Here is a 13927-nt window from a genome sequence, read left to right on the forward strand (position 1 = left end):
GACCGCTGCAAACCCATCTCCGTTCCCGGAAACGCTCCCGACCCAGACGACCACCGCGTTTGAGTCGTTGGCAACAGCGTCGATGGCGAGGACGTTATTGCAGACGCACAAGGCCCTCAAGAAGTGTACCGACCCCGACGAAGCCGAATATCTCCAGCCGTTAATCGATGAGCTGCGTCGGAAGTTGGGAATTGCACCGACTTAGTTGTTTTTTTTGTAAGTTGAATGATGTACCTTTTTTTTATTAATGCGTCGCCATTTGTTATTTAGACGTTTTTTATTTACTCGTTACTTGTTATTTGAAAACATTTAAATTAATTAAACAAAACAATAAAATGATGATGTGCCGCGCCATAGGGCGCCCCACTGCTGATGCCCTTAGATGGAAGCCGACTTTAGACGCTTTGGAAAAAAATAGAAGAAAACTAAATATAAATTTACATTTATATTAAAAAAAAGGAGCACTAAATTATTGGGTTTGGATGTGGGTTACTGGGTTATCTTAAAAATTAGCTCCTATAGGTGATAAACTTGTAAGAAGTTTTGTAGAAAATCACACTAGTTGATTGGTGTGCATGTTGCCGAATTTAATAGCTTGAATGTTAATTATTCAATGAATTTATTGCCATTTAGTGATTTGACAAGTCGAGTTTAGGTGAAGAAAAAACCCCTGAGTAACATAAGAGCATCCACAACCGTGCTCTTGCCAGCGGCACGGTTGTGGGCCCGGGCGGTACTATTCATGCCTGCTCTCTGGCAAGAGCACAACACCCACAACTGTGCTCTTCCGCAAGGACGAGCACAATTAATATAAAATTCAATTACACAAAAACATTTCCATAATATTAAAATTCATTTAAAACCCACAATAAATATTACAAATGACAAATAAAATTAAACATTGCATAATTAAAATCCTAAAAATTAAAAATTACATAATTAAAATCCTAAAAATTAAAAATTACATAATTAAAATACTAAAAATTAAAAATGACACTACTCGTTGCCGAATTTCGCCCACATGTGGTTGATTAGGTCTTCTTGTAGTTGATTGTGGATTCGAGTATCGCGCATTGTGTGTCTTGTCTCGATCCTCTGGCCAACCGTCGTATGCTCGCCTCGGCGTAGGGGAGACCTCGCTGTTGAGCTTCCGGCTTCGTCCTCGTCGTAGAAGCTAGCCGCCCTCGGCCCTTCGTCGGCTATAATCATGTTGTGTAATATAATACACGTGAACATGATGTCGGCGATATTATTCACGTACCACAGCCGAGCCGGGGCCTTCACAATGTTGAATCGAGCTTGAAGGACCCCGAAGGCTCTTTCGACATCTTTCCGCGCTGACTCTTGACGCTGCGCAAAAAGAACCCGTCTCGGGTCGTGCGGGTTGTGGAGCGTCTTCACGAACGTCGACCACCTTGGGTAGATACCATCGGCGAGATAGTAACCCATGCGGTATATATTTCCGTTGATGGTGAAGTCGATCGCCGGTGCTACACCATTCATCACATCATTGAAGAGTGGTGACGAATATAGCACATTCAAGTCGTTGTTGGATCCAGCAACGCCGAAATATGCATGCCAAATCCATAGGCGGTAGTCGGCGACCGCCTCAAGGATAAGCGTTGGGCCGCCGCCTTTGTGACCGCTCAAGTGTTGCCCCCTCCAAGCAGTCGGACAATTCTTCCACCTCCAATGCATGCAGTCAATGCTGCCAAGCATTCCGGGAAAGCCATGGACTGATTCATGAAGACGAAGCAACCGTTGGCAATCATCAGTGGTGGGTGCTCGAAGGAATTCATCCCCAAAAGCAGAACGAACGCCCTCGCAAAAATTCTTTAAACATAGGATTCCAGTGGACTCACCGATATGCAAATACTCGTCGAACATGTCGGCCGTTTGCCCAGTAGCGAGTTGTCGGATGGCACACGTACACTTCTGCAACGCCGTGATACTTTGCCGGCCGGCTGCATCTACACCTGTTTGAAAGTATTCAACACATGCGGACAATGTGTTGACAATTCGCATGAACAAGCGCTTTGACATGCGAAAACGGCGCCTGAAGTAATCTGCCGGAAACCGCGGCTGGTCGGCAAAGTAGTCGGCAACGAGCCTTTCGTGGGCTCCCTCCCGGTCACGATGGATGTACCGTCGATTTGATCTGGTTCGTTGAGGAGGAGGAGCAGGGGTATTCGCCGCGACATATGCTTCGTAAGCGGCACGATGTTGTTCGTAGTATTCTTGTTCTTCGCGTTCCGCTTCCGCCATAATATGGGTGATTTCCATTTGAGATTTTGAGTGGGTGATGAATGTGTTGATAGTTTGTATGAGAATTATGAATGAGAGATGAATGAGAGATGATTTGATGTGATAAATGGATGATGAATGTGTGTATTTATAGATGATTTTGGGGAAAATAAAAATAAAAAAAAATCAAAAAAATTCAGAAAAAACGGGAAAAAAACGGCCATATTTTTGGGATTTGGAAAATATTTTTTTTTTATTTTTTAGCATTATTTATAATTAAATACCGATTTTTAAAAAAAAAATAAAAAAAAGTTTAAACACAACGGCTATGCCGTTGACGAATGGGAGCGCGCCACGTGTGCGTCCGCTGGCACGGACGTGCTCGATAAATCGAGCAGCGCCGTGCCAGCGGCGCGGCTGCAGCGGCGGCGGTCCTGCGCCTTGCCAACGGCGCGGACGGCGGTGGCGTCTTTCGCCACCGCTGCGGATGCTCGGCCCAAGTCAGAGGCCCTCGACAGGGTAGGAGTTTTGCTTGAAACTCCACTCACTCCATGGTCTTAGACCCAACCATATGTGAGTTATGCATTAAACTCAATCCGATTGGGTCAAACAAAACAAGGCTCCAGAGAGTGGTATCCAACCAGGTAGGAATCACTTTCTAAACTTCCACCCAATTAGGTCCCAAAGGGTGGTTTCTAGAGAGTTCTACCTGACCGGGTAGGATTTGATCCTTCACTTCTATTCGGTCGAGTACGACAAGGCCCATTCTCAGTTTTCATTAATTTTGACGTATGAGTGTTTAATTTGCAAAATTGTATCTTGGGAATAAATATTTAGTGTGTTTGGTTGATGAGATTCACTATTATTTCTAGGAAACCGAACACCACCATACGGTATAAATATAGAGGCTATGGTACAAAAAAAAAGAGGATTCTCACTTCCGTATTTATTTTTACGCTATACATAAACGAACTCTCTCCATACAACAAATTGAAATTGGACGTTTAATGAAAGGTCAAAACAGAGGGAAACTCCAGAGCCTCACAGACAGCAACACAAGCCTGACAGACACCAATACAAGACATCAACGAACTCAACGAAATGAGCTCCAAAGTTGTTCTTGCATGATGATAACACACTCCAAACTACTAATGAGATATCCTGCATCTCTTTGCACTTCAATCAAACCAGCTCATCTACGACTTTAAACTACAGCTTCAGCCACTCAAGGCATGGGCAAAGCCCCCAGCAAAGAGTCGAAGGATACGAGTCCTTCAAGTACACCTCTCTGGTGGTTCCGATTATATAGAAACTGAAAGATCTACGGTTTTGAGCCATGGTTACTCGAGTTACTGGAACGACAGAGATGGTATGTCTTTCACAGATCACTCTTGCAGTTGGAGATACCTGAGCCCTTTCAGCAATCACCTCTGACGAGAACTTATTGAGGAAATACGAGTCCGCAAAATAGGCTGGGGTGCACTGGTGGGCTTGTGTATTGCACAGCTGGACTCCTTTTGCCCTGTGGAAGACTTCATCTGGGACAGACGCTGCCCCACTGGTCGCACTCACTTTTCTTGCTTGCAAGGTTTTCCTATCGAGTAAAAATGGTCAGTACTGGTCTTAGTTCAGAGCAAGAGGCATTTATTTGAGTGAAGAAAACCGACTAGAAAGATGAATGCCGTGCATACGATTATTCTGCTCTAAGTTTATATGAAATGAACTTTACCCCTTTTATGCCCACCCAGCATATTATGTCATTTACTAGCAAAACCTTCTCGATATCTTACTCCTGTTTCCTAGTTTTCATAGAAGCTTCCGTATATACCAAATGGGGACTAAATGGATATTTTATATTTGAAGTGAGTAAATACTTACCATTTTACAATAGCCACTTTGCGTGTCAGAAGAGAGCCGCTACCTTGACACATCTCACATTTGATCAATCCTCGAGATCCACATGTTGCACAAGGTAACATTCCCTTACCCTTACAGTTTTTACATCTGCAAATGGAATTTTTGGTCATATAAGTATACGTAGAACACACCACCACAACTAGATATGACAAATTTGTAGTGATAAATAACCCTGTTCATAGTGAGCTATCCTTCACGGAAAGACCATTACATCATTTACCAGAGGACTGAATAAATAGTTGAAAAATTAAATGCTCACATTGAATCGGATCCATCCATATGTGCCAACAAACCTCTCCCGTGACAAGTAGAGCACTGAAACATATGATTCTCCTTGTAGAAACCAGGCTCTTTATCTGCATTACAAGTCAAGCATACAATATCTCCTCTTCCTCCACATCCTTAAGAAATGAAATGATAAATCAACGTGAGTAGTTCAACGTTTTGGTCAAAATATTGATTATGAAGCCAGGTAATTCTCTATTCTTGAGCTTGTACCTGAGCATTTCTCAACAGCTTCTGATCGAGGAATTACGACACTCGACTCCTTTTCAGGAATAAATAGAGGAGGAAACTCAGACCTCAGATCCAGTTCCCATATTCCAAGTTCAGGACCGTTATCTTTTCCATGTGCATCACCACCAAGATATGGCTCCTTCTCAGTTATTATTTCCCTATCTTCAGCAAAAGTTTCGAGGGTTCCCACATAGACATTGCAATCCTCCACTGCTTGAATAATCCAATTTCGAGCTGGCCGACTACCCCAACAACAACGATGACCAACATGATCTAAGAGAAGTTCTCGTATTTCTACCTCATCCAGCACTTGCCTGAGTAGATATTTAAAGAAATAACAGTAAAACACAATTCGGAAAAATATGAAGTACGCCATTCTTGGAAAAAAGGCAACACAAGCAATATAAGGATCCAAGAAAGTGATTTGACTTGATAATCAATTCAGTCTTAATATCTACCAATAGTTTCATATGAAAATCTAGCCCAACACAGTCATTCGCATAAGAACATACCATGCAAAACAGTTTTTTATCATCTAACACAATGCAGCAAGCAGTGGATTCAATACTAACCTTTGTCCATCTATAACATTCCCTCTTAAATGCCCGTCATAAGCGTCTTGAGGATGACCAACCACTTGTTCTGCAACTAGATTACTAACATTACTAAATAATGAAGAACATCACACATTCTGGAAAATCCACATAAATTGGATTAACAAGTTAAGCGATTTGATTTATAAATAAAACAAGTATAACCATACACAATAACAGTGAAATAGCATCTTCCTTCTACGTGTGTGTAATCTATGAATCAAGAGAATACATATATATCATTTCTTTCTTCGACGTGATAAAGCGACATGTTTAAACATCAGCTAGAACAGGTCCTCAAGTGCATATTCTAAATTCAGGAGTAACAGTGCATATATTTGTTAAAATGTGTTCCACTCAAGTAAGAACAAATGCAACCTAAAAGAATGTTTTTTTTTTCAACATAGCCTGATGAATCTTAAGAAAAAAACAATGCCAATATTCTGATTGAATTCTTATATCCTACATACAACAAAACCACTACTGATAAACAATTTTAGGTCTCGCCCCCAAATGCAAATCAAATTGATCGTGGTTTCCAAATCCCCCCCCCCCAAAAAAAAAAAAACTACTAAAATGAAATTAACAGGCACACAATCTTAAAATTAACTTGTCGTAAGACCGAATCAGAAAATAATACAGTAGAAATTAGTTGTGTCGATAATCCGATTACCACTGGGATAGTGAGGTTGTGGAGAGCTAAGCAAAGGGGCATGAAGAGATGGCGGATAGATGTCGGAAGAAGCCGCCGCCGATCGAATTTCATCTACGCTGACTACGCTTCCGGCGAGGGAAGCCGTCGGGATGGCGGAGCACGCTCTCCCCACGTGCTCGTAAGAGCTCCATCTGTCGCTCTCCCTCTTCTCTGCTCCAAATCATCGAAAAATGCAAAAACAAAATAGGACATCAACAAGAAACTAAAAATGGAGAAATAAGATAGTGAGAGTGGGAAATTACCATCTGAAAGCAACGGCTGGTCCATTTTAGTTGCTACCAGAAATTGAATAGATGATGAGATGATTGAAGGGAATGGAGTGCATCCAACAATTTGAAGGATTAAGCTTAATCAACAAGGTAGTGAACCGATATTTCTTAACGCGGTCAATTGAGCTGTCAGTTTTGGCTCTTGTTCGTAGTCGTACCTGAAATATTTTTTTACATTATTTAACTTATTTTACAATACTTGATAGATAGTGATAGTACATTGTATAATGAGTTGAATAGTTGATATTGTATAATGAATTTAAGAATTTTATCCAGTAGATATTGTGGAATGAATTTAAGAATTGTGTGGCTATGATTAGGGATGTCAATCGGGCCAGCCCACCGGGTTTCGGGCCAGCCCACCGGGTTTCGGGCCAACCCTATTCAGGTTGCGGGTCAATCGGGTGCGGGCTAATCGGACTGTTATTTTTCCGGGTTATAAAAGTTCAACCATAACCCTAAAAGCTCGGGTTTCGGGCTAGCCCATCGGGTTAATCGGGTTGCTATCGATAAAATTAACATGCGATCAATCCAATAAATAATGGTGAAAATTAGTAATATTTATCAAATGTAAAATATTTAATTATTATAAATTTGAGATATATGTTTAAACTCAAACATGAACATGATCAAATACTAATATTTGAGATTTATGCAAAATAAAACATAAACAAGATATTTTAAAGCATTTTTAGAAATTTAAATATATTTTTAGTGAATTTGAAGTTTCTAATTCATTTATCTATTATTATATTAATAAAAACTTAATATATAATTTATATATTTAATATATAAAATGGAAAGTTATTTTTTCAATAATCTATATTATAAAATAATCAATGAAGTGTCGAATTAGAGTAAAACAAATAGAACAAGGTTTTCGGGCCAGCCCATCGGGTTTTCGGGTCTAGCCATAACGGGTTGTGGGTTAATCGGGTGCGGACTAATCGGGCTGTAATTTTATCGGGCTAGAAATTTTCAGCCATAACCCTATAAATTTGGCCGGCTATTCGGGCCAGCCCACGGATTGCGGGCTAAATTGACATCCCTAGCTATGATTACCAGAGATTAAAAGTTCTATAACTAATTTTTGTAAACGCACTAAAAGAAAAAAATAGATAGTAAAATGGGCCGGTCAGGCCCAGTTCTAAACCTCAACTGGGTTTCTAAATTAGCCCAATAATGTCGTTAAATCCCCTTGTAAAATTAGGGTTTGTCCGTTGGTTCAGAGCATTTGGGAAGCAGCAATGGTGAAGGGTAGGCAAGGCGAGCGCGTGAGACTCTACGTCCGCGGTACAATCCTAGGATACAAAAGGTAAACAGAAAATAATACTATTCATTTCTTCGCTCCCTCCGATCTCCGGCTAGGCCGTGTTTGCCATAACGAAAATGGGTAATTCGGTGATAGGTCGAAGTCGAACCAGTATCCAAACACGTCGCTGGTTCAGGTAGAGGGCATGAACACTCAGGAGGAAGTGGCGTGGTATCTCGGGAAGAAATTGGCCTACATTTACAAAGCCAAAGTTAAGAAGAACGGCTCTCACTATCGCTGCATTTGGGGCAAGGTCGCGCGCCCCCACGGCAACAGCGGCGTCGTTCGCGCCAAATTCAAGTCCAATCTCCCTCCCAAATCCATGGTACGTTTAATCGTTTCGAAATCTGTTGATTTCAGTTTTTTCTTCCGTTTGAAAATTTCGCACTGCTGTATAAATTTCTAACGATTAAATCTGTTTCATATTATGATTAGACTTTTTTGCTGCATATTATTATGATTAACTGTGTTGGATATTAGCTGTATTAAATGATATTGTCAATTTATATCATGCTTTTCCCCCCTGTAGAAAATGGTTTTGGAGGTTAAATGTTGGTAGTTTTCTCTTTTCAGGTTTTCCCTTTTATAGAAAATTAGGTTAAAAATTGAACATTTAGAGGCACGAAAGTATAGAATACATCTGCAGATAACTAACAAGAAGCACTTTTTTGAGAGTCAGAGTACAATAACTTTGGGGCCTTTTTTGTTAATAGGGAAAAAGAGAAGTTTGTAAAAGAATATATCTCATGAACTGAGTGATATAGTCTTCTAATGTCTCTAATCTCTATTCTCAAAAAGACAAAATTAGTAAATTAGGGGTATTGAGGACTGATTGGTTTGCAAGATTGTATCTCATGATTAAATATGTATTATGCTTGGCTTATGAGATTGTGTCTCACTTAATCCCAGATAGATATTCATGTGATAATTAGTCATAGCACCCCTCCAACTAAAATAAATGCCACAATTTGATCTTAGAAGGATAATCATATGATAATGAGCTATGCGAACCTAATGGTACCTAGGAGTACAGAGCAATGACAATAGACAAGTTAATCCTGAATATTTATCTGTGAAGCAATCAATCAATCTCTTATAATGAAGGCTCTCTAAAAACTCACTCTAAATTGAAATTGAAGCAATATCACATTTTTAATTTGTTATAGATGTAGCAATGTCTCTTTTATAATCTTCTTTGCATTGTTTTAACTGTGAGCAGGGAGCTAGAGTGAGGGTTTTTATGTACCCAAGCAACATTTGAAGTGATCACCGCCACTCAAGCGTTGTGTTTTAGTTTTGTGACTATGAAACAGTTCCATGACTTATAATTTTGTTTTAGTTTTTGAATCTGTTGCCAGATTGCGTTCTTGTTCGTAATGGCTGTTTTGGATTTACCTATTGCTGTTTGGTTTAGTTTTGTCAAGTTCGAATAATTTGCTTGTATCTCTTTATCAACTCCACAATCTCAACCTGAAGATCAATTAGTCAAAACGAATGATCAAAAAATACATCATTAATTTTATTTATAACAACATTCACTTTTAGAAAGTGGATTAATATTTAAATTGTAAGAACAATAATTTTTGACAAAGTAATTCTATGTGTGGTAATGTATAGCTCACTTCAGTTTCTGTGCTATCTAATACTACTATTCCATAATAAAAGTAAGAGTAAAGGCCAAAATCAGTCCTGAACATATAGTCATTTTATGTTTTTGGTCCTAAACATTATTTTTTGGATTTTTTAGTCCTGCACATATGGAAATTTGATCATTTTGGTCTTCTGTCAATATTTCCGTTAAAAACTAACGGTCAACGGCCGATTTTGACCAAATTAAACTTTTAATTCTGATTTTTTACTCCATAATTATTTTTACACTTCAATTTCATCTTCTTCCTTCCTCTCATCTTTCATCTTCTTCCTTCCTCTTCCCCTCAAACCCTAGTTATATGAATTCTGTCAATTTCGTGAACCGCCATTCTAGATCTGACGAAGAGATCGGGGTGGGCGACCCGGACACCGTCGACGATGAGGCCGATGGAGGCCCGATCCGTGGAGACGTGGACGTCGCGGAATTTGCCGATGAGGACGGCGTAGTTGGAGAGAAGGGTGTCGAGGAAGGGGGCGGAGTTCGCCTCGCAGAGCTGATTGCCCACATCGAAACTAGAGAAAAAGAGACACATTGCCCTTTTACGGTCAAGATTCCTTCTTTCATCGATGCCAGCCGTTGATTTACATTACCTTAGTCAAACTTCAACTATGCTTGGTTACTGCCCATCGTGGATTTCCCTTCTCTCTCTCCGCCTTTCTATTGTTTGATGATAAAATGAGAGGGTGTGTTTCAGCTTTACCCCTTTAACATGACTGAATGGGGTTAGATTATTAGAGAGAGAAAGTGAGGATGAGGGAGATGACCATGGATTTTTTTGCTATGCAATCTCAGTAGTTCCATCTTTCTTCTCTAGATGGGTGATATCACTTAATTGTTGGATCTAAGTTTTTCTTCTCTTATTTCACTTTTTTTAGTTCCAAATTTGGATCTTTCCTTTAAAAAACCCATCTTTGTTTTTTTTGATTTTTGGATGATAATAAGTGGAAGGAAAGAAGATGAAATTGAAATGTAAAAATAATTAGGGAATTAATTAGGGAGTAAAAAATCTGAATTAAAAGTTTAATTTGGTTAAAATCGTGATTAAATCCGTTGACCGTTAGTTTTTAACGGAAATATTGACGGAGGATCAAAATGATCAAATTTCCATATGTGCAGGACCAAAAAATCCAAAAGATAATGTTTAGGACCAAAAACTTAAAATGACTATATGTTCAGGACCAATTTTGGCCTTTACTCTAAAAGTAACTCAGTAGAAGAAGGTGCGAATTATTTATCAACTATTATGGGAAATCAGACAAAATGGCGAGGTACAGAGTGATGAATATATTATTGAAGTACATTATCCAATTCTGGGTGTTTTAACAACTTTGGCAGAGGAATCTATGAAGATTCTAACCCGATCCATGCGGAAATCCGTTGTCACAAATGAATTGGAAGGCACCACATGGATTGTAGTGCCAGCCGCGGCCTCTCGCTTTATCTTATTCTCTGCTTCTTCAGAGGCAAGTCCCACGACTTCTGGCCACTCTGTTTTTCCTGGTTTATATTCAGATCCTTCTAAACCTATATCACCAACAACCACTTTTAAATACATACAAAAACCTATTTTTATAAATATACATATAAATAGTTGATCACCTTGATGACCCTCTTTTGGTTGGTTTTGTTTCTCAGCCATTATATTTCCAAGATTTCCCAGTATTAATTTTTGGGAGTAGTAGTAGTAGTAGTATATATAGTACTACTAGTAAATGATGTCCACGTTTTGTATGCCGGCCAAGCATAGTTGAAAATGTCGAAATATCAATATCATGTTTCCTTAGCTTAGTCGAGAAGCTAAATAAAATTTGTCATATGTATTATTAATGCCGGCCAAGCATAGTTGAGGAATGTGGCAACTAGGTTTTACTAGCACATAATTTAATAACAAAAAACAGGCATATGCTTTAGTTTCTTTATTTCAAATAACATTTACCATTATATTTTACATTCCACCTTCAATTAGAAATCATATGACCTCCATGCTTGCCTCCTTATTAGCAAACCTCAACAAATGAACCATTTCCTCCACATATTAGAGTTAGGTGTTGCTGCTTTGTCTAGGAGGGGCAAGATCATCTAAGCATCATATTATGTACAGGAGACTAAACCGCACGGCATATCCGAGTATCTATGACCGGCACCTTAGGTGAAGATTCCGACAGCTCCAGTGCTTCGCCTAGTGACATCCACCGGTTTCCCCAAGCAGTTTCTGCCCAGTGTTTCAATCTCTCCCCTTCTGCTTTTCTCGACTGTTGCACAAGAAGCGTTTCTGCATACCCACCTTCACAAATACAGACAATAACCGCATATAAATACAAGCAAAAGCTCATTAGCAAGCTAGTCATTTTAGTTATCAAGACATACCTCTGGCTAGTGCGATTATATCTTTCATGCTAATGTTTCCATCGATGCCTATCATTAAAAAGAAATACGCCTCAGTAAAAAAGCCATTTATGTTCTAAGGAAGGGGAGATTTGTCAAGATATATAGCAATTTCTTACCATGAACCTCTAAAGATGGCACTTTAAGCAGCTCGATTGCTCTTCTGAAAAGACCCTATCAACCATAAGAAATGAGTAACGCAGCAGAATGTTTTAATAGAATATACATACAAAAACATGTGGAGAATGACTGAAGAACTTTCTACTAGAAACTGAGGGAAGCTACGATATAAACAGATACTGATTCATGTACATGGAATGTGAACGAACATAACTGATATATCTGACATTTTATCCTAGTTTTGCAGCAAAACAAATTCCTTACCTCTTGAATTAGAAGGGAGCTCGAGCGCTCCGCCATGGCTTTTAGCCGATACATGAGAGCAATGCAGGTCAGAACGACACCAACTTTTGGATGTTGAGGGCCTGCATATATCAGCAATGGCACTATAATGGAAATGTAATTCAATTACGTTCGTGCTCTGATCAGGTTTACCATTAAAGCAACATACCAAAGTGCTCTTCCACTTGATTCATTGCTGTGGTCAGTATCTCCTCTGCATCACTAAAATTCCTAGAGAAGAAAAACCACATGTTAAGACGTGAGGACCATGGTAAAAGAGGAAGTTGATCGCAGACTATAATAATCTAGAGACTAATTACCCCACATGGGCCTCGAGCTGCCCTAAAGAACAACCAGCGGCAATTGCAACTTCCCGTGGTGTCATGTTACAAGCTCCAAGGTTGTTAGGATCACCAAAATCCTTGATGTCGGACATTGCCTGAATTACTCTCTGGTACAACTCCTTAGCAGTGGAAAATTTACGCGTTCCATGAAGGAACTCGCCATAAGACAGGGCAGCATTGGCTACAAACACAATATTGATGAATAGAAATGCATATTCTTTCAAGAAATATATATTTCTCATAAAGTATAAACCTTACCACTCAACAATCCCTCTCTCGGTATTCCCTCAAATACTGACTGTGCTGCAGACAAGGATTGGAATTCAGTCACTTTGAACAAAAGACAAACATACAATACAAAGGACCTGACAAATCGACCATACGCACCAGATTCAGTGTCACCGCATATGAGCTCGATGAGACCTTTCAGAGCTTTGATTCGGGCTTCTAGAACCTCAAAGCCACCCCCATCACCTAATCCATGTCTAATTGATCCTAGGATTTGCAATGCCAAATCTGCAACAGCTGATGCTGCATCCTCCTAATGAGTTTTTAACAGACATCAGGGTATCCCACCTTCAAATCTACATACAACATTATACTTGAAAAGGAGCTATTCTCATTATTGTTACGACTTACTCGATATATTTGTAGATAAATTCCCACCAGAGCTTCAGAAGCAGCAACTGCACAAGCCCAACACAAATTTCACCATTGAATGTAATAGACACAAAATAGAAGTATATTAAGTAATTTTATCACCTTTGATATCAAGAGAAGACAAGCTTAAATCTTGAAGTTTTCCTAATCCCTCAATTGCTGTCTCATGGAACCCTCTAAATCGATTTAATTGCAGAATAAAATAGGGAAGTAAAAGAAAACAAAAAAAAAAGAAAAAGGAAAAAATAAAATCAAAAGTACCTCTCAAACATTAAGGTAGAACGAGCAAGCTCAACCAAACCCTTGGAATTCTCATCTGGTTGAGTTGATTCGCACTGTTCCAACACCAACAATCCTTGCGCGTAAGATTCTTCTGAAATTGCAATACCAAAAACCTCATTTTTTCCTGATACCTTAAACCTCAAAATTAAAAATTAAAAATTAAAACTTGAAGAGAGAAGAAACAAGTGGTGGCACCTGTTTTGTTCTGGCGAGCAAGAGAGGTGGCGTATTTGATCATTTCAACTGCAACTGGGTTCGGCGTGCTAGTGGCTGAAAATTGTCTGAGCGGCGGCGCCACCACTTTTGGAGATGGCGGAAGCGGTGGTTTAGCCGCAAAAAGGGACCCTATTCCATTTCTGACGACCCTCGAAACTTTAGCTGTGAGCCTCATCGAAATTTTTAGTCTTAATTTATCCTCTCCTACTGTTCTCTGCTTTGGATCAAGGAAAGGAGAAAGCAGAATTGCTGCTCTTTTTTCTTGATTTTCTTGCTATTGTTCCAAACTCTGGGCAATCTTGGCACTATGAGATTTGATGGGCCTGTATTGGGCCAATTGGGCTTTAAACATGAAAATTGCTGCTTAAATAACGTAGAATAGGCTAATTTTCACTCGACAAAAGCTAATGGAGATGGAGAT

The 13927-nt window shown here is 39.4% G+C and overlaps 4 protein-coding genes across 5 annotated transcripts; 1 reads left to right on the top strand and 3 right to left on the bottom strand.

Moving 5' to 3' along the window:
- Positions 1 to 3158: 3158 nt before the first annotated feature.
- On the bottom strand, positions 3159 to 6419 carry LOC121792130 (protein SSUH2 homolog). Of its 2 annotated transcripts, none has more exons than XM_042189953.1 (7): positions 6228 to 6419; positions 5944 to 6135; positions 5250 to 5319; positions 4660 to 4991; positions 4421 to 4562; positions 4123 to 4248; positions 3159 to 3838 (listed from the first exon to the last, which is right to left on the bottom strand). In XM_042189953.1, exons 1-7 carry the CDS (start codon positions 6250 to 6252, stop codon positions 3454 to 3456), a joined length of 1272 nt encoding a protein of 423 aa, XP_042045887.1. In that variant the 5' UTR covers positions 6253 to 6419; the 3' UTR covers positions 3159 to 3453. The 2 variants fall into 2 exon arrangements, with proteins under 2 accessions (XP_042045887.1, XP_042045886.1); XM_042189952.1 differs by having other exon boundaries at positions 5250 to 5325.
- A 1018-nt stretch (positions 6420 to 7437) lies between these two features.
- LOC121764139 (60S ribosomal protein L35a-3-like) lies at positions 7438 to 8999 on the top strand. Its single transcript, XM_042160207.1, has 3 exons — positions 7438 to 7569; positions 7663 to 7891; positions 8786 to 8999. The coding sequence occupies exons 1-3, from the start codon at positions 7502 to 7504 to the stop codon at positions 8825 to 8827; spliced, it is 339 nt and encodes a 112-aa protein (XP_042016141.1). The 5' UTR covers positions 7438 to 7501; the 3' UTR covers positions 8828 to 8999.
- Positions 9000 to 10428: 1429 nt separating this feature from the next.
- LOC121764157 (subtilisin inhibitor CLSI-I-like) lies at positions 10429 to 10981 on the bottom strand. Its single transcript, XM_042160219.1, has 2 exons — positions 10817 to 10981; positions 10429 to 10741 (listed from the first exon to the last, which is right to left on the bottom strand). Exons 1-2 carry the CDS (start codon positions 10854 to 10856, stop codon positions 10518 to 10520), a joined length of 264 nt encoding a protein of 87 aa, XP_042016153.1. The 5' UTR covers positions 10857 to 10981; the 3' UTR covers positions 10429 to 10517.
- A 116-nt stretch (positions 10982 to 11097) lies between these two features.
- LOC121764148 lies at positions 11098 to 13774 on the bottom strand. Its single transcript, XM_042160212.1, has 12 exons — positions 13486 to 13774; positions 13270 to 13381; positions 13111 to 13184; positions 12988 to 13034; positions 12736 to 12889; positions 12607 to 12651; positions 12325 to 12529; positions 12174 to 12235; positions 11987 to 12087; positions 11722 to 11776; positions 11585 to 11632; positions 11098 to 11501 (listed from the first exon to the last, which is right to left on the bottom strand). Exons 1-12 carry the CDS (start codon positions 13679 to 13681, stop codon positions 11323 to 11325), a joined length of 1278 nt encoding a protein of 425 aa, XP_042016146.1. The 5' UTR covers positions 13682 to 13774; the 3' UTR covers positions 11098 to 11322.
- Positions 13775 to 13927: the final 153 nt, after the last annotated feature.

This window comes from Salvia splendens, chromosome 2, assembly GCF_004379255.2.
Source record: "Salvia splendens isolate huo1 chromosome 2, SspV2, whole genome shotgun sequence".
NCBI lineage: Eukaryota > Viridiplantae > Streptophyta > Magnoliopsida > Lamiales > Lamiaceae > Salvia > Salvia splendens.